Source organism: Brachypodium distachyon, chromosome 1 (genome assembly GCF_000005505.3).
Source record: "Brachypodium distachyon strain Bd21 chromosome 1, Brachypodium_distachyon_v3.0, whole genome shotgun sequence".
Classification (NCBI taxonomy): Eukaryota; Viridiplantae; Streptophyta; class Magnoliopsida; order Poales; family Poaceae; genus Brachypodium; species Brachypodium distachyon.
In genome coordinates this window covers 2,381,211-2,399,874 of record NC_016131.3, presented here as the reverse complement: position 1 = coordinate 2,399,874, position 18,664 = coordinate 2,381,211, and the positions used below count along the sequence as shown (strand labels likewise).

At 48.0% G+C, this 18,664-nt stretch overlaps 6 protein-coding genes across 6 annotated transcripts; 5 read left to right on the top strand and 1 right to left on the bottom strand.

The window, feature by feature from the left end:
- Positions 1-201: 201 nt before the first annotated feature.
- Positions 202-2,898, top strand: LOC104581531 (scarecrow-like protein 9). Its single transcript, XM_010229281.3, has 2 exons — positions 202-475; positions 553-2,898. The coding sequence occupies exon 2, from the start codon at positions 666-668 to the stop codon at positions 2,643-2,645; it is 1,980 nt and encodes a 659-aa protein (XP_010227583.1). The 5' UTR covers positions 202-475; positions 553-665; the 3' UTR covers positions 2,646-2,898.
- Positions 2,899-3,047: 149 nt separating this feature from the next.
- Positions 3,048-5,960, bottom strand: LOC100832019 (uncharacterized protein At5g02240). The gene is made up of 7 exons (XM_003563502.4): positions 5,733-5,960; positions 5,145-5,416; positions 4,940-4,976; positions 4,763-4,860; positions 4,123-4,184; positions 3,522-3,645; positions 3,048-3,423 (listed from the first exon to the last, which is right to left on the bottom strand). Exons 1-7 carry the CDS (start codon positions 5,791-5,793, stop codon positions 3,304-3,306), a joined length of 774 nt encoding a protein of 257 aa, XP_003563550.1. The 5' UTR covers positions 5,794-5,960; the 3' UTR covers positions 3,048-3,303.
- A 1,522-nt stretch (positions 5,961-7,482) lies between these two features.
- LOC100834173 (ribosomal RNA large subunit methyltransferase E) lies at positions 7,483-9,747 on the top strand. Its single transcript, XM_003563508.4, has 5 exons — positions 7,483-7,644; positions 7,762-7,911; positions 8,014-8,115; positions 8,835-9,096; positions 9,230-9,747. The coding sequence occupies exons 1-5, from the start codon at positions 7,564-7,566 to the stop codon at positions 9,337-9,339; spliced, it is 705 nt and encodes a 234-aa protein (XP_003563556.1). The 5' UTR covers positions 7,483-7,563; the 3' UTR covers positions 9,340-9,747.
- A 1,884-nt stretch (positions 9,748-11,631) lies between these two features.
- On the top strand, positions 11,632-12,387 carry LOC112269745 (cyclin-dependent protein kinase inhibitor SMR5-like). The gene has a single exon (XM_024456776.1). The coding sequence runs from the start codon at positions 11,779-11,781 to the stop codon at positions 12,028-12,030; it is 252 nt and encodes an 83-aa protein (XP_024312544.1). The 5' UTR covers positions 11,632-11,778; the 3' UTR covers positions 12,031-12,387.
- A 454-nt stretch (positions 12,388-12,841) lies between these two features.
- Positions 12,842-16,432, top strand: LOC100829272 (hsp70 nucleotide exchange factor fes1). The gene is made up of 6 exons (XM_010229259.3): positions 12,842-13,346; positions 13,892-14,034; positions 14,498-14,548; positions 14,632-14,853; positions 14,975-15,077; positions 15,668-16,432. Exons 1-6 carry the CDS (start codon positions 13,249-13,251, stop codon positions 16,170-16,172), a joined length of 1,122 nt encoding a protein of 373 aa, XP_010227561.1. The 5' UTR covers positions 12,842-13,248; the 3' UTR covers positions 16,173-16,432.
- Positions 16,433-16,666: 234 nt separating this feature from the next.
- Positions 16,667-18,633, top strand: LOC104581526 (dnaJ homolog subfamily B member 8). Its single transcript, XM_010229256.3, has 4 exons — positions 16,667-17,106; positions 17,231-17,405; positions 17,699-17,793; positions 18,030-18,633. Exons 1-4 carry the CDS (start codon positions 16,783-16,785, stop codon positions 18,243-18,245), a joined length of 810 nt encoding a protein of 269 aa, XP_010227558.1. The 5' UTR covers positions 16,667-16,782; the 3' UTR covers positions 18,246-18,633.
- Positions 18,634-18,664: the final 31 nt, after the last annotated feature.

Genomic DNA, 18,664 nt, shown 5'->3' with positions numbered 1-18,664 from the left:
GAAAGCTTTCTGTTCCATGCATCCAGTCAAGCTTCGTGGAGTAGCAGCTACACTGTCCGTCTCATCAGTGCCGTACGTTCCCGATTTGTTAATGCAGCGAGATTATTTATCATTAGGGGCAGAACCCACCAATGCACGACGACCAACGGAAAGAAAGAAAGAAGAGAAGGAAAAGAACAAAGAAGCGAAAAGGCTCAGCAAAACAAAGACATCGCGGTCATACAGCAGTGGTAGCCCGAACCGTAGCTCGTGCTGGTGGACTCTCGGTGGCCCTTTCCCCCAATCACCGTCGCTTTCTTCTTCCAGGTTCCGATTCCAGGCGGCTTCGACTCCCACAACTCTCGCGGCCCGTAGCTACTACGAGTAGTAGCAAGCAGGCAGTGCTTGTATTTGTGTTTGCTTGCTCCCCCGGCCCAGAAGAGATCAGAGATCTTACTGAAGAGTCGCTGCTGCTCTTCCCTTCCCTTCCGCGGAGGTAAATCAGCCGCTTCTCTTCTTCTTCTTCTGTCTTGAGCGATTGTGTTCTAAAGAGAGATTCGTATGCGATTGCAGCGCCAGGAGAAGCATAAATCAAGCGAGATCTTGTTGTTGTCGCAAGAGGAAGAGGCTTCGAGGAAAGATATTATTTTTGTTTGTGTCATCGTAGCAGAGGCAGAAGCAGCACCATGGGTTCGTGCGAGGATGTTGACTATGGCGACATCTTCTCCGTCACCAACCCAGCCGCCGCCCCCAACTACATGTTCAACTTCTCCCCCCTCCAGCAGCAGCAGCAGCATCCGCACCTCCGATTCCCGGCGGCTCCCCACGGATTCCACCCCGGTTCCGTAGGGCCGTCTCCGCCCTCGGGCCCGCCGGCGCTCGGCCAAACGCCGAGCCCTTCGTCATCTATCACCACCGCCGAGCTGGACGCCCCGGAGGACGTCACCGGCGACGCCGTCCTCGCGTACATCAACCAGTTCCTCCTCGAAGACGAGGATGAGGACTCGTGCCCCGGTGCCTCCTCCGCCGCGACGGACCCGCAGCAGGACTCGGCGCTCCTCGCCGTCGAGAAGCCCTTCGTGGACATCATCGCCGACGCGGCGCCCGCGGGGGCGTGCCGTCAGAATAATAATCCCTGGATGGATCCTTGCTGCGGTTTTGCAGGAAACGACGCTGGTGTGTTCGTGGGCAGACAGACACAGACCTCTTCTTGCCAGATTGTGCCTTGCGAGGAGGAACCGGTGAAGCTGGAAGGGGATTGTGCTGTTCATAAGGGTCGGAAGAACAGACATGGCGACCGTGGCGTGGAGCTGGAGGAGGAGGAGGAGAGGAGGAGCAAGCAGTCGGCGGTGTGCGAGGAGGAGACCGTCCGGGAGATGTTCGACAAAGTGCTTCTGTGCGATGGCGTCAACTGCATTCTCCAGTCGCCGTTGCCTGCCGAAGCAGAGGTCAGCGCCGTGTACGTGAAAGGGTCGGGGAACAAGAGAGGGCGGAAGAAGGGGAAACCTGGAGCGGCGGCGGCGGAGGAGGAGTCGGTCGATCTGACAACCCTGCTGATACACTGTGCTCAGGCCACGGCGATCGATGATTACCGGAATTCTGTCGAGCTGCTCAAGCAGATCAGACAGCATTCTTCTGCTCTGGGGGATGCCGGGCAGAGGCTGGCGCATTACTTTGCCAACGGGCTCGAGGCTCGCCTTGCCGGCACAGGTAGCACCATCTATCGCTCACTTGTGGCGCAGCGGAATACTACTGCTGATATACTGAAAGCGTTCGAGCTGTATGTGACGGTATGCCCGTTCAACAAATTGTCAAAGTTCTTCTCTAATGAAGCCATCTTGAATGCTTCCAAGGATGTGACCAGGTTACACATTGTTGACTACGGCATACGGTGGGGCTTCCAGTGGCCAATCTTCATGCAGCGGATCGCAAGGAGACTTGGTGGCCCCCCGAGACTCCGAATCACCGGTATTGACTTACCACAGCCAGGGTTCCGGCCTGCGGAGCGTGTAGAGGCGACAGGGCAGCGTTTACGTGAGTATGCCCGGACGTTCAAAGTCCCCTTTGAATATCATGCCATAGCTGCCAAGTGGGATACCGTCAGAGTTGAAGATCTCAAGATCGACAAGGATGAGCTTCTTATTGTGAACTGCACTTTCCTAATGAGGCACATGATGGACGAGACAGTGACGGATGACAGCCCGAGAATGAGGGTTCTCAACACAATCAGGAAGATGAATCCACATATGTTCATTCATGGGGTTGTCAATGGCACTTACAACGCGCCCTTCTTCGTGACACGCTTCAAGGAGGCCCTGTTCTACTTCTCCTCGCTCTTCGACATGCTTGAAACTACCAGTTCACGGCTGGACGAACATAGGCTTCTGATTGAAAGGGATTTCTTCGGACGGGAAGCTCTAAACGTGGTTGCTTGCGAGGGCACAGAGAGGGTTGAGAGGCCGGAGACTTACAAGCAATGGCAAGTCAGGAACATCAGGGCAGGATTCAGGCAGCTGCCTCTGAATCAAGATACAGTGAAGAAGGCCAGATATAAGGTAACCAAGTCCTATCACAAGGATTTCCTCGTTGATGAAGATAACAAGTGGATGCTGCAAGGTTGGAAGGGCAAAGTCATCTTGGCCCAATCCACATGGAAACCTAGCTAGACCTGTAGAGACCACTAGCCTTTGCTTGATATATTTCATCACTTTTTGCTGTTTCGTTGTGATATTCTGAAGCTTATGTTGATGAGCTTTGACCCTTTTCTGAAGCAAAATTAATGTGTTTTTGCTGAACTTAGCTAGAACGGAAACTTATTGCATATGATTTTTCTAACTGAGTGGCAGGTGTCTGCGTAACATATTTCCAACTACTTGTTCCCTGAATTGGCAAAAGTGATATCTTTTACCTGCTGTATTATTTCATTGCTCAATTTGGTGTAGGGCATATCGAGGTGTGATATATTAGCTGCTGGGACAACTAAAAGGCATATATGGATTAGCGGTGTGCGCCAGAACTGAGTTGACAGTGTAAAAAGAAGAACCCTGTCCTATAAAGCTGTAGCAATGTGTTTTTGAACTGTTTGGTGACATTTTTCTAGCAAGTTTGATACAACGATTTGCACCGTCCTATAAAGCTGTGGCAATGTGTTTTTGAACTGTTTGGTGACATTTTTCTAGCAAGTTTGATACAACGATTGTGTAAGTACACCACACTGCATCATCATCATCATCATGCACAAAGCTACCCAGCTAGACATCCATATCCAAGACGAGCCTAAAAAAATGTGGAAATGCGAGTATGCTCCTTGATATGATAGATAACTCAAAACCGAGAGGTGACCTGGGAGAACAGCGCCTTGAAATCTTTCGTTGGCGTGCCCACACCTTCAGGCTTTGAGGCCAAATCAAACGCCTTGAACTTTGTCTCTTCATACTGCAGGGCCTATTTTAAGAAGAAAAACATATAAATCAGAAAGGCTATCTCAAAGCGTCTGTCCACAGAATACAGTTGCAGCATTATCACACGAGTACATGTTTTACCTGAACACAAACTTCAGCCACATCAGCCCTAGGAATTGCCTTGGTGTCAGTCTGGAGAAGCTCATCATCCTTCCCAACAATCAGCTCCCTCACGCCCCCATCTTTATCTTGCAAACCACCAGGCCTAAATTGAAGCGGAACATATTGTGTATCAGTGAAGAGGATGAGGTTAACCTGTTCTAGTGTTCTTGTACATGTTAACAAAATACACCTCTTCAAATCAAATTTATCTGCTATCTACCAAAACTGAAAGATTTAGCAGAACATTCTACACAATCCGGACAGGTGTTACTTAGATGAACAAAAACTACTAGATGCCACTGAATATTTGCTTCACCCCTTTATCTCACCAAGAAATGCAGGATTTGAAGATATTTAGTAGCATATAGGGACTTATTCCAAACTTCTATAGTAATCTTAAGTTTTATCCAAACTGATGCATATTTAGAGTAACTGCTCAACTTCAGAAATGTGAGCAACTGTTTTTCAACAGTTGTTGATCTAAAGGATGTCATTTATCCAAACTGATGCCTGCTGTTTTTTTTCTCTTATTTTGAAAATAGGGAAGATGTTCTTTTGGTATACATGTTCTTCGATGTACCTTACTATTGTATAAGGAACTCCACTGTCTGCCAGATACTGTTCAGACTTGCGCTTCCAGACCTATAACAGAGAAATGAATAATCAAGATGTCACATCTTCAATAATATGATCTTCCAAATTTGCAAATGGATTTGTCTCATTGGATTATTGGATAAACTATACCATGAGTAGCTGAGTAAGCACTGTGTATATCTAGCTTATAAGTAGGCAATCATTTTTAACAGAAGTAAAACAAAGCAAGACTTCAGACATGAACATTTCAGCCCAAAAGAGAGGTTCACTTGTAAAATATATCTACAGAGGGAATTTAGTATTCAGAAATATTCATTTGTAAAACTCTGTTTCTTGGTATGTTTTTGCTTTGTGTCATGGGCTATTTGTTAAAATCTATCAATTGAACATCTCTAGGGCAAAACATCCTTCCACGTGTCAATTGTTAGAACTCTGAAAACTGAACATTCCGTCAGAGACAGATATAGCTCATCTACTGGCAATCTATCATTTGTCGAACACTCTGTGTCTATTTTTACAGAATACTAAAATATTGCAGATAATAAGTTTCCAGAGAAAGCTAGAGAAAATCATCTGCAGTAGTACAACATAAGCAAAGATGGATAGACTCATCTCCAGTATCTTACCAATATATTGCCATTGCCAAGGCTGTTAAGTGGATGGTTAGGATTTGTTCCTCCCATAGATCCCACTAACACTATGTGCTTCACACCAGCTGCTTTGGCTGTCCAACACACAATCCACTTAGCAAACACGCATAAATTGCTGTACAAACTGCAACGCAGAATCAATGCAACACTTACCTGCATCAATCTGGTTCTTTTGTCCAATCCAATCCACCTGAAACACATTCATAGCAAAATTAATCAGCACTTAATTGTTGGGGTTTTTCAGAATATGACACTCGCCTAAGTCAAGTTTCAGGAGCGGCACTGAAGTGACATAACCGGAACTCCCTGAAATTTCCTAAATCCATCGAAGATCAGAAAAGCGGCACAGAAGACCAACCTGTTCCGGATACGCCCCATCTTCATAGTAGAACTCAGGCCTACCGCCTTTGCTGGGGTCGAATCCTGGTTTCATCTTCGGGGTGGCACTGGTGAGGATCACGAGAGCGTCGACACCTTGAACAGCGGGCACGACGCTATCTGCCTCCCTGATATCAGCAACATAAACGTCATCTGCTCCTCCTATCTTCTGCTTACTCTCCTCTGTCCTCACTAGCCCCCTCGCGACGAACTGGTCGGATCTCTCCTTGAGCTTGTTGAAGACGATTTGGCCTTAAAAATCAAGTAACCCTATGCGCGTTAGGAGTCAGGACAGGAGTCAATGCACAGTACACAAGTGTACTTCTAAGTTCTAACAGAATGGATTAGAGCTGCCAAGGGTTCTCGTCAATCCTAGCCCTAGAGAGCCTATACAACATACATGCCAGTTCGATCGAATTCCCCGGAGCGCTGTCACGGATCGGAATTCTCCCATCGAGACTGGCGAATTCGTCATGGTTCTGTTCGGAGAAACATGTCCTAGAACGCGTGCCAAGTACGAGGGCGGAAATGCAGTGAGGAGGGAGACGGGGAGGGAGGGATGCCGTACCTGTACGGCCGCCGGCGCCAGTGACGAGGACGGTGGAGCGAGGAGCGGCCGGGTCCGCCATGGCGCGGAGAGCTGGTGGTGTAGTGCAGATTGGTCGCGAATCGCCGAATTCCCTCGGTGGTGCCAAGGTTTCACGGGGGAGAAGGGAAGGATGGGAATGACGCTAGAAGGGAGTAGCAGGATGCCCCAAGAACTGTCTAGAAGAAGGAAGGCCGTGGTGATCTGACGGGGTGGAGATTGGACATGCCAAGAGGCGCCGCGGCGTAGAGATGGGCCACGTCACCCTCTCACGCTTCGTCGTCATCGTTGTCTGTTTGATGAAACATCCACGGCGATTGAGTATTTTTTTTACGGCTTGCTAGTACAGTATAAAAATTTCTATGTTCTAAATAAGACCTAACCCAGGGACAGTCATTGTTTTTTTTTTATGAGCGCATTATGGATGAACAATTTGACGGTCTCAAGTTCTTGGAACATCAAAATTCAAGCGTCCGTCACATTTTTGTTTTGAAAAAACATCGGCGTGTTAAATTGGTGCAGTTCTTCTTCTCTTTTTTTTGACCAGTCAGTTATTCTTCTCTTTTCTTGAATTTGACAACAAGCCCCAAGCTCCATTAGTCTTTTTTTTTTTCCCGAGGATAGCTCTTTGAGCGGCACTTAGGATGCGTTTGCTTGCCTGGATAGGCTTGGATGGGGATAGGAATATCCACTTTTTTTTTATGGATGCCACTTGTTTGATTGATTCGATGGGATGGTTGAGAGCATCCAGCAAAACGGAATATACCCAAATATCCCGGCTGGCCACATCCGGAAAATTTGGCCGGATGGCCTCATCCAGTAGCGCGGCCTCCGCAAAAACAACGAACCGTTTTTCTCTTTCCCCATGACGCCTGTGTTTGCCGGCGACCTTCCCCACGGAGCCCCTCCCGCAGCAGCCCTCCCCGGCGACCTACCCCCGCTGCGCCCGCGACCTCCAGTCGCGCCACTCCACCCCACGGCGCCGGCAACCTCCGAGGCGCGGCCTCTTCACGCAACGTGGTGCTGGAGTGCTTCTTGGAGGCGGCCATGGAGGATTTACACGGCACAACTCCAGACCCGATTCCCGGCGGCGGCGGCGAGAAGATGCGCCTCCACCTCCACGTCCGTGCCACATGGAGAAGAAGATGAGCCGCTGCGTTCCTGTCGCACGGCGAGAAACGAGCCTCCGCCTCCCTGCTGTGTCTGCGAGCTGCTCCAATTTTTGGCCGAGAATCCATGGGATTTCATGGGGTTGCTAGATGTTGTTGCTACTTTTGTGCCTCGCAACTTCCAGTGGATTGATTTTCATGTATTGGGTTTCTCTCATCTCAACTTCCAGTGATTGGATGGACTCGATGGATTTGCCAGCGAATCTATCGGTTTATTATTTCCAGTGAATGGACGGAGTCGATGGATTTGCTAGTGAATTTGCGATGGCTGTTGTTGTTAGTTCATCTCAAATTAATTTCGAAATTGCAATTATCAATATCATATCCACCCATCTTTTGTCCATTCTACCAAACAGAAACCCGGCTCATCCAATTTAAACAACCAAACACGAAAAATGGATATTACTATCCATGCCATTCATGGATATCCCTGTCCATCTTGGCTCGCCCGCGAAATAAACGGACCCTTAAACAGTTCTTTCAAGCCCACCGTAGCATGTAGGCCGTCCGATGACATGCTCGCAAGGTCAGCCGGCCCATGTAGTCCACGGACCGCGAAAAACGGTCTAAGAGGCTAAAACCCTAGCAAACCCCGTTCCGAGGCTGCCGTTCTCCGCTCTCCGGCCGCCGGCGCAAACGGGAACATGAGCGGCGCGACGGGCACCGCCGACTTCTTCTACCGCGAGGCGCAGCGCCTCGGCTACGTTGCTCGCTCCGCCTTCAAGGTCAGCGCCTCCACCCCACCCACCCCCTCCCTCTCGCTCCCGCGCTCCGCGTTCAACTGATTGTCTCACGCGACCCGCTTTCGCTTCGTCCTTCTTTTCTTTTTTTTGTTGTTGCAGCTGATCCAGATACAGAAGCAGCACAAGCTCATCGCCCCAGGCGCCGCCGTCCTCGACCTCGGGTGCGCCCCCGGCGCGTGGCTCCAGGTGGCCTGCCAGAACCTCGGCCCGCTCGAGAAGGGTGGCGTGGTCATCGGCCTTGATGTCAAGGTTGGTCAGCCAACCTGCCAATGATGCCCAGGTTGGCGTTGATATTTGTGATTTATGGACTGGATGTTGGTCTGATGCGGGTGCTCGGTTGTTGCAGAGCAGAAGGTGAAGGTCCCCTCGGCGCACTGCGACTCACGGGTCAGGACGGTCTGCGCCGATGTCATGGCTCTGATGAAGCAGCAAGCTAGAGCAATGTCGCCGCAGGTTCGATTGCTTGCTTTTATCTAGGAGTATCCGTTACGTTGTTGGATGTGGATTTTACTCAGATTAGTAAAATCAGGCACTGACTGAATTACACGTTATTCTGAACTTGTAATGTGGCTTGATTTGTTCACCTTTGCGACTCAACTGTAAATGCATATATATTGAAACCATTTTCAAGGCTTGCAGTTAGTTGGCTGGCGATGCTTGCGAGAATAGAACTGTTAATTAACCAACAGTCGTGCAATGAGTTTTTGAAATATAAACCGAGGGTAGGTTCACTAGTATGTGATGCGTAACAGATGTCAAGACACACAATTGCAAGGTCGGATAATATTTAGCGAGTAATGGAGGGGCAGTTACTCGTTATAAACGAAGGTAGTCTTGAAAATGAGAATGTAGCTGGATATGATACATCCTACTTTGAAATGAACCAATATGAACTAATTCAGCTATTAGCCTTGTATCAGCAGCACAATACGTAATTGATTACCAGATTTTTTCAGTCTGTTTTGTCCTATGTGCATAACGTATGTGAACCCAACCCTCACCTTGGCAAATTATGAAGCTTCATCTGTCGGAACACCAAACTTGCCGTGCCTGATTTCATGATCAATAACTGGAGACCCCAGATCAATGATTCTGACTTATATTTGTGCTGTGCTAGTGATTCTCTGTTCATTTTGTTGATAATAATTAATCGATGGCACTCTGCTGTACAGGAACGAGGATTTTCTGTAATATTATCCGACATGTGCCCAGTAGTTTCAGGGATCACAACCAAAGATGAAGCTATATCTTGTGAGCTGGGCATGCGCGCACTCTCTTTAGCAATTGGCAAGATAAAGCTTAAAGAATCAGCTGACTACAGTATCACTATGGAGAAGTTCCAGAGCTCCACGGGTCCTGATCCTGACGAGGATGGTGTTCTTAGACGGGGAGGCAACCTAGTAATCAAGTTTCTGGAGAACGAAGATGTACCAGGTTACATGAAGTTCTTACCTCTTGAGTTTGTATTCGTTATCGTTGCATATTTTATCACAGCAATGATGAATGACCAATCGTTCCATTTTGTCATTCGCCAACATTGATGAATGACCAATCGTTCCATTTGCAGGGTTTAGCAGATTTTGCAAAGAGAAGTTTAAGAAAGTATCTTTGCTGAGGCCTAAGGCGACAAGATCTAGTTCGAGGGAAATCTACTTGATCTGCGAAGGTTTGCGGTAGAGAATGGGCAGCGATTTCATCTTCTTGAGGAATAGCCTATTTTGTCATTCGCCAACGACTGTCTTCGAAATTTGAAGGCTGTTGTTAGCTTGTGTTGGCAGTAAGAAGGCTCTGTGGTGGCTGGATTGAGGAACTCTCATGTTACACAGCTGTTTGCCGAGCTTAGGGTTGAAGACATGGGAGATGAGATCCTTGTGACTTCTCGAGAAATGTAGGACTAACTAGTCGCACAAAACTCAGCAAGATCTATCCTGAAGTTTTTGTTGCAACTGCCTTTTTGTTTGCCGTTTCCTTTCTTATTCATGTATGCTTACTTTCTTTCGGGTTTGCTTCCATAAACCAGTGCTGATTACAACATCAACAACAAAGAAAAGAAACGTGGTGATAGCCTGATACCATTTCTGATCAGTTCCGCTGCTTCCTATCTTGTGTGTCTCGTATGCACAAGGCCACTGGTTGTCTTGTCGCAGCCGGTCGTCAAGTTTTCAAGCTTTTTCTGTTGTCGTTGTTCCTGTTCTATTGCAAATTGGCTTGCTTGCACTAGTATTTTTCTGTGCTTTCAGTGTCGTTGTTGTTTGTTCTATGATGCAATCACTTTTCCATGTTCGAATCCAAAATATATTTTTTTCCGTTCAAGTGAAGGAAACCTTTCGCCGCTCTCCGGTGAGCCACTGTCTCGTCGTACTTTTTATCTCACGCAAGTGCCAGTAAGAATAGAACATATCCCCATGTAAGAAATTTGTACACTGCACTAGCGCTCAACATTTTGAGCGGAAAAACATCCCACTGTCATCTTTTTTGGAACCAAAGTTTTAGCTAACTCTAGCTGAGATAAGAACATCTTTGGCTGCTCGAGTAGCCAGAAAACGAGTACCCATTTATTTACTTCTCACGGGGAGGAATAATCTCTGAAAAGAAATTGGGTAAAAGCAGCGCGCACGGCGAAGCTTCAGCAGCTTGGGAACACGACGAGCGAGAGAGAAACGGAGAGTGAGAGAGAGACCGGGTATGTATAGCAGCTGTGTCAATGGGCCGGCTCCACGTGGTAGACGGGCGGCCACTCTAGCGCGCGCTTTTACTGCCCGAGCGACAGAGGCGCCTCCACGTGGCCACGCCTTCCGCCACAAACCCCCCCTGCACCGGCGGCGAGGACCGAGGAGATATGCATGAGTCCAGGACAGGATAGGACAGGGCTTTCTCTTCTCCGGTAGGAGTACTCCGTACTACTAGTAGTACTCGTACAAAGCTAGACCTCATCAATATTCCAGGCTGTGTATGAATTGAACCGCTCGGTTAACTTGGACCCACTGCGACCAAACTAAAATGTGACCCCGGACCATTTCCGGTTTCTAATGCTGGTAATGCAGCACACAATAATTGTGTTGGGACTTCTTTGATTCAAATGAATATACTCGTCTGGTAATAACCCTCATTTACAAATGAAATAGAATCAAATTGTTAATAGGAATTTATTAGGTTGACTTTGAATTTCTGATTAATTGTGTTTGTCTGCCACATGGAGACAAGTCTAGAGAAATGATAGCTTCTAGAGAAAAATTGATGTTATTTATATTGTGATTTCATGAAATTTCAGATTCAATTCTTCTGCTCCGCGCTAGTCAAGTGAGTCGGTTTCTAGAATTCAAGATGAATTTAAGGGAGTTTAGGCCCAAACGACGAGGTGCCAAACCAGATGTTAGAATTTTCAAGAGAATTTGAATTCTTAGAGAGTTTTTCTTTGTTAGCTATTCTTTCGATTCATATTAATTGTCGAAAATATTACATGTAGTCGATTCACGAGCACCACCCCCAACTTCAACATATGAATTTGAAGAAATTGGTTCCTTGGAGATGTACGGACACTGTTGGTGTGAAGTAGTTTTCGTCTCCCTCTTTCATGACACAAGACAATCTTCCAAAAACAAACATCACTCGGACACAAATATAGTGGTGGTCTGACCGGTCGTGTCGCATGGGCGCAGAGAATCCGAGGCGGATGCTGCTCTAGACCATTCGCCCACTTTCGACCGACGCTCGGCGTTCCGGTTCCCGCGCGTTCCAGAGCCGGTGCCGCGTAGCTCTCGCAGACATCCAAATCCTTCATCCACCCGCACGCGCTCCCACCCTTCTCACGGACATCTCGGCCCCACCTCCCACAGACCCCACTAATCATACAGATGGTCAGCATTGCTCCCGACGGCGTCAAAAACCGCCACCGTCCGTCGCGCCGCGCGCTGGACTCCACTTCCCCTTCCTACTGTGCCCGTATATAATAATTCCTTCAGCTTGGCTCGTGTGGTTTCACTTCACTTTCACCTGCTCTATTCTTCTAGTATCTAGTAGTACTACTAGTAGTAGAAGTTAGCTAGCTCACCAAACTGCTAGCTAGAGCTTTTGCTTCAAAACTGATCTCTCAAGGAGGAGAAGCTAGCTAGCGGCATGGAGGTGGAGTTGCGGATGGAGAGCGACGGCGCTTGGGGGACGACGGCGGCGGAGGAGGAGGCGGGGTGGAAGACGCCGAGGAGAGACGAGTGCCGCATCCCGGCGGTGCCAGCGGCGTGCCCGCCGCCGCCGCCGAGGAAGAGGCCGGCGGAGCTCGGGAAGAAGAAGGCGGCGCCGCCCAAGGGGGGTTACTTCAACCCGCCGGACATCGAGTCCCTCTTCCGGCTCGCGCCACCGCAGGCCGCCTAGCTAGCTCCACGTAGTGCCGTGCAGTAGTTCGTCCCAGTCAGTCTTAAGTGCAAAACCAGCAGCGCCAGTACGTATAGCTCGTAGCTCGTAGCAAGCATAGCTAGGGATATGCACGTCCGTCTTGTTTTGGTGAAGAAGAAGGATGTGACGTGTGCGTTTCCTCTTTTGCTCCCTGTAGCATCTTCTAGTGTTAGTTAACGAGAGATTAGGAGTTTGGACAACGCACAAGTTCGAAGGAGTGTGTTTGATGTTGGTGTGCATGAATGTACTGCTCTCCCTGTATAAACGTAAATGTTGCTCTGCGGCCGAGTCGGTCATAATGAATGTCATCTCGATGGAAAGTTACTGCTCGTACTACCGCAACGTAGCACTACTATATGGCCAACCTTGTTGTTAACCAAACATATCCGAGCTGTTTTTTCGGCCGGCAATCAACATCTTGACCAAATACATCCCAAATTTCCGAGCTCGATCTCCTGTTACCATCCATCGTGTACATTTTTGAAGATCAGGACTGTTTGTTCAGAAAGACTACTCTGCCGTTTTTACTTTCGAGTCTTTTTAAGTAAGTCCTAGGATGAATGAATTGAAGTATTTTAAAATTAAACAGACAAAACAAACCAAAGAGAGAGAACGGAGTGCCTTCACAACTTTTAAAAGAGAGAACGGTTATATCACAGCCCAGTACTGCCCATCAAACACGGCCTGCGGATGTAAATGCGGCGGCCTTGGGATTTTGATGGCCTAACAGCAAGCCGACCCAATCCTCTAAAGAAAGAAGCAAGACGGCCCAAGACACTTCCCCTCCAGAGAAAGCGCACCGTAGGTTCGAGAACACCCCAGGCTCTTCCGCCGCCGCGGCCATCTCCCGGTCTCCCCGTCCCCACGACGCCACGACTGACCAAGGCGAAGAGAAGCGGGAGCACTACAAAAGGGAAGCAAGGAGAAGTTCCCTGCCCTGACCCATCTCGCTGCCGAGCGCCCCGACGGCCCAACCACGTAACTCCTTGTCTTCCTCCTCGAGCGAGCGCCGCCACCGCTGCCGAGCGCCCCAGCCCCCTCGCTCCGTCGCTCGTCTTCCTCCTCGTGCGAGCGCCTCCACCGCAGATATCTATCTCCCCTGCAATTCTCTCGTTCCCGACCGTTTCTCCTCCCATCACCCCACGAACAGATCCCGCCCTTTAGCTTCCCGTTGCATCTCCTCCGCCCTTGGGTAAGATGGCCAAGGAAGGAGCAGGAGGAGGGCCGGACTGGAACGGCCTGCTCAAGTGGAGCCTCGCCCACGGCGACGGCACCAACCCGCCGCGCGCCCTCAGGTCCGCCCCCCCCCCCCTTCCCCTCTGCCTACATCCGTTACGGTTAGATTTTAGGAAGAAAGCGCTGTCTCGCGATGAAAAGCGTGGGTAAAAATCTGGTGCGGTTTCTTCAGATTCAATTCCAGAACTATTATTGGCTCCAGTTACCCAGTGTGTACCGACTGGAACTTTTAGTTAACGAATGCGATCACGGACGCTGTGTGCTGTGCTTGTGTTGTTTTTAGTATACTGTATCAGCTGCCAGTTCGTATCTGTGATGAATCATGATATGCGAGCTGCATTGTTTCGTTAAATTAGCATCATACTTCGTGTTAGAATACTGTTATACTCCCAAAGTAGTTCTAATACGAAGCTGCAGTAACAGCCTTGTCAGTAAATCGTTAATTTTGTTGATCTACAAGAAGCCAATGTTCTGGTCAAGCCTTCATCGTTTCTTCACTTGTTTGGGAGCCGTCAAAATTATTCAGTTCGAAGCGGCCGAAAAACATCTTGTGTGGCCGAGCATTCCTCCTGTAATTAATAGTTCACTTGATTTCGGTTTGCAGCGAGGAGGACAGGAAATGGTTTATGGAGGCAATGCAGGCGAATACGATCGATGTTGTCAGCAGGATGAAAGAGATCACCCAGGTGATGAAGACCCCTGACGATGTGTTGCAGTCTCATGGTGTGACTCCAGAGAACATTGAAGGTACTCTTTCGAGTGTTCCTATGCAGACCAAGACATCACATATCATGCTTTCACTTCCTTGCTGCTACCTATAGCTGTTACAATAAGTTCATTTTACGTAGTTTGATATCTAACGTTGTTTACCTGCTGGCGCACATCTGAGAGCATTTTCATAACTGTAGAGTACTTTGAGTGCATTGTTACCTCTTCATGTGCTTGACAACATGCAAATATTTCTTGCTTCAGTATTGTAACTAGGATCAAGGACATGATGATACGCCTTAGTTTAATTTCATGGTATATATATGTCCGAAGGATATGATAGCTCAATAAAATATTTCAAACACCTTGAATTGTTATGCTTTACATGGTGATTATTTGGACCTTTTTACACTAGATTGTCGATTCTGATGTGTATATGCTTGTTAAATGGTGAATTTCATTGAGCTATGAGTGCCAAGTCATTTTCTAACTCTGTGCCCAGATATGTTGGATGAGTTACAAGAGCATGTGGAGTCGATTGATATGGCAAATGGTAAAGACCATGGTTGAATCTATCAATTTTTCTGCTTATAAATGGTTATTTTGTGGTTAACCATTGACAAATTGTCCATGCAGATCTCCATTCTATTGGTGGATTAGATCCTCTACTTGGTTACTTGAAAAATTCACATGCTGGCATCCGAGCAAAGGCAGCAGAAGTTGTGAGTACAATTGTGCAAAATAATCCGAAAAGTCAGCAGCTTGTCATGGAATCTAATGGACTGGAGCCACTGTTGACAAACTTCAAATCTGATCCTAGCACAACTGCCCGCACAAAAGCTCTTGGAGCAATATCTTGTAAGTCATTTCTTCTTCTTGTCGTATTAAGGCATTCTATATATGACAAAACAATCTCATGCAAGAAGTTGCATATAGTGTTTTTCAAGCTAATCATAGATATCATTTCATCATGTTGCAGCTCTGGTTCGTAATAACCAACCTGGACTTGCTGCCTTTTGCCTAGGAAATGGCTATGCTGCACTGAAAGATGCTCTTGGTTCTGATGATGCTAGACTTCAGAGGTATGTTGTTTGATATCTGGAACATCTATGACACACCATATCATAAGTGAACATCTATGCACCAGATAGATATACTAAACCTCAATTCCAGTAGATTATATCTTATAGCAATTCACTCACCGAGCAAGCAGGAAATTATATTCAGGAACAACTTGGATGATTTTTCCTTATGCAACAAACATGAGCTTTGCATATCTACTCTTGTTAGTACAAAATGAATAGCTGTGGAGGATTGTTCATCCAAATCATGCAACATCTGCTCCTCTTTCCTTCTGATTATTTGGTTGTTTTATTAGCACAATATTTGCATGCAGCGGATCTGGGGGCAACTAGCTTCTCTATTCTACACATGGGCACTTCACTGAAATTTGTATTCAGGAATCTTGGTGCTATGAATAAATATGCTAACATGTGAATCAAGTAATCAACACATCCACTCTTCTAGATGTGAAGCCACGTAGCCACATGATTTGGTCTTGCTGATGTTTTCGTGTTGAATTTTGGACTTTTCCGCTTTGATTTGGAATTTCCACTGCTATTTGAATTGTCTTCCTAAAATTTCCATAACAATGTTGTATGTATCATTCCAGGAAAGCTCTACATCTCATGCAATACCTGTTAGACAACAAGGCGGATAGGAGCGTTGCTACAGAGCTTGGTCTCCCAAATCTAATGATGCACCTCGCCTCCAGCGACGATGCTGGAGTTCGAGAGGCCGCCTTAGGCGGTCTCCTTCAGCTGGCACGGGACAAGACACCCGCTGCTGGCAACACCCTACCTGATCAAGACAAGCTGAAAGATGTCCTCAGGAGCCGGATCGAAGGCATCAGCTCAATGGACGCTGATGACCTCCATGCAGCCCGTGAGGAGCGGCAACTCGTCGACTCTCTCTGGAAGGAGTGCTACAACGAGCCATCGTCTCTCAGAGAGAAGGGCCTCGTGGTGCTCCCCGGAGAGGATGCGCCCCAACAGCCGCCACCAGATGTTGCCGGGAAGATGTTCGAGCCACCACTCCGCGCATTTGCTGCGGTCTCGTCCGAAGGTTCTGACTCCGGCAGTGGGAAGAAGGATCCACCCTTGCTGCTAGGCCCATGAACGTCATCCAGCTCCAGTTCGACCTCGTAGTGGCCAGTAGGGGTATTCTGGAAGGCTGAAGACCAGGCATGGTAGGATTTGGATGATTTTGCATGTACAACCTTATATGCTACGGTGGTTGTATGACGCTGATCAGCTCTGCGTTTTCATTTTAGCGTTTGCCTGTACGGTTCTGGCAGATGCTTGTATTATTATTGCTCTGCTTTTCTTAACCTTGCTCAGATGGTTAGATGCTTGTTCAATCTGACATATTTGCCCCAGCAACCATGGAATGCAGATGCTCTGAAACCAAAAGCAAAGTCCACTTCAAAAAGAAAAGAAAAATGAAAGCTTAATTTTTGTCAGAATGATGAGTGATGAACTTCAGCTAGTCGTCATCAGCTCTGTTAGTCATCGCTAGACGTCAGCTTAAACAAACCATGGCCGTCCGTCCCTAAAAAAAAACCCATGGCCGTCCGATCATGACCTATACGGCTCACTTCGATCTGAACAGCGGATGCTCTGCTGCCTGTGCTCCAGTCGTAGGCTCGTCGGGAGCCATTCGAAGTAGCCGGCCGCGTGTCTCCAGCAACCCCCATCCCGTGTGGCCGGTGTCTCCCCCGGTCGCGCCATGCCGCCGCCGGTCCAGGCCACCGCACCACGTCCCCAACTCCCTCTCTCACAACACCCCCGCCGCCCCGCTCCGCCGCCGCAGAATCTCCTCCGCCTCCGCCTCCGCGCCGTCGCTCCCCTCCTCTCCAGCTCCTCCTCCTCCTCCTCCTCGTTTCCGCGGACGCGACGGTCGTGCGTGCGGGTCCGCGCGGGAGCCGGCGGCGGGCGGAGGAGGGAGTCCCCGTACGAGGTGCTCGGCCTGCCGCCGTCCGCCGCGCCCGCCGACATCAAGCGCGCGTACCGGCGGCTCGCGCTCAAGTACCACCCGGACGTCAACAAGGAGGTGCGTGCCGATTAATTGCCGCTCTGGTGCTCCATACTCTTTCCGCTTCATTGTTTGCTTCCCCTCTTGGAGATTTGTTAGTCTTGCGCGTCCGTGACGAGCTCCGGCTAATTTCCAAGTGCAGGCGAACGCGCAGGAGAAGTTCCTTCGGATCAAGCACGCGTACAACACGCTGATGAACTCGGAGAGCCGGTCCAAGTACGCCAGCAGCGGCAGCGGCACGGATTCGTCATCTTGGGCATCCCGGAGCAGTAAATCAGCTGACGCTGCAGCAGAAGAAGAGCAATTCTACGGGTTTGGTACTGAAACCTCTCCTCTTCTGCTCTAGTAATAAACTACTATGTGATGGGGCTGGAGAATTTATGCCAGTATGTGAATAGATGTTTCATCCGTTGTTGATCATCGGTACTACGGTGGTGCAGTTTGATTAGTGCCGGTGCCATTTCATTGCAGTTTCCTCTTGCAGACTTCAATATTCTTTTGCAGTTTTCCTTGTTTGATTTTGCTGATAGGTCAGATAGTTATGCAGATAGAAGAATCACAAAATGTCCATTTTGTTGACACCGCTGTGATCCTGAATCTGATTTTGCAGCGGATTTCCTTAAAGATCTGCAAGAGGAATTTCAGAACTGGGAAGCTAGCCTGAATTCAGACCAGAAACCTAAAAGCTTGTGGGAAGAATTATCAGTAAGTTGATCTATACTCTACTTCTGTTGCTCGTTGTAATTCCAACCACTTAGGAAAAAAAAAAAAGAATAACCACTTGGTATTACTCCCTCCGATCCTAAATTCTTGTCTTGGTTTTAATTAGAAGAATTTAGCATCAGAGTGAGTAGAATTTAGAACACAGATAATGCCACATCTAGTAATTATGCTGGATGTTAAACCTTGTATAAACTTTCTCTTGCATTTTGCTCAATCAGGCAATTGGCGAGGAATTTGTCGAGTTTCTAGAGAACGAACTGAAGATCGAAGACTCTAGTCCCGAGGAAGACAATTCAAATGATTCATACACGCAGTTTGGAGGGAAAAGCGGTGGTTCTCGGGGCGACAATGCAACAACAAACAGCTCTGATGATGGCATGTCTGACATAGAGGCTGTCCTTGAGCAGCTAAAAAAAGAACTTGGGCTCAGCTAGACCACGGTGCCTATTAACAGCGCAGTGTTTGGAGCTGTACAGCCATTTTGCAATTGGTACTAACTCGGTGTTCATGTGCAGCAGGCCTTACCCTCGTTTCTAACGGCAATCGTACATTTCAAAACCACAGGAATATTACATGCTACTCCAGGAGGAAGCGGGTTCGCGCTGTAGGGTTGTACTACAGCGTGAACCCTCTCTAGGTGGTTTAGAGCGAGGTTAATTTGTCAATGCATGAATTTTGGTAGCCTTAGAGGGAGGTTAATTTGTTGTTGTGCATGATCTAGACAGAACCGAGGAAAAGAGAAACAATATGTTGGTACAAACAATATGTTGTTGGCTTCTTTTTTGTCCGATAAGGAGGATAAACCTCTGTTGCATTGGTCAATGCACGCATATTATTGCAAAGTGTTAGTACA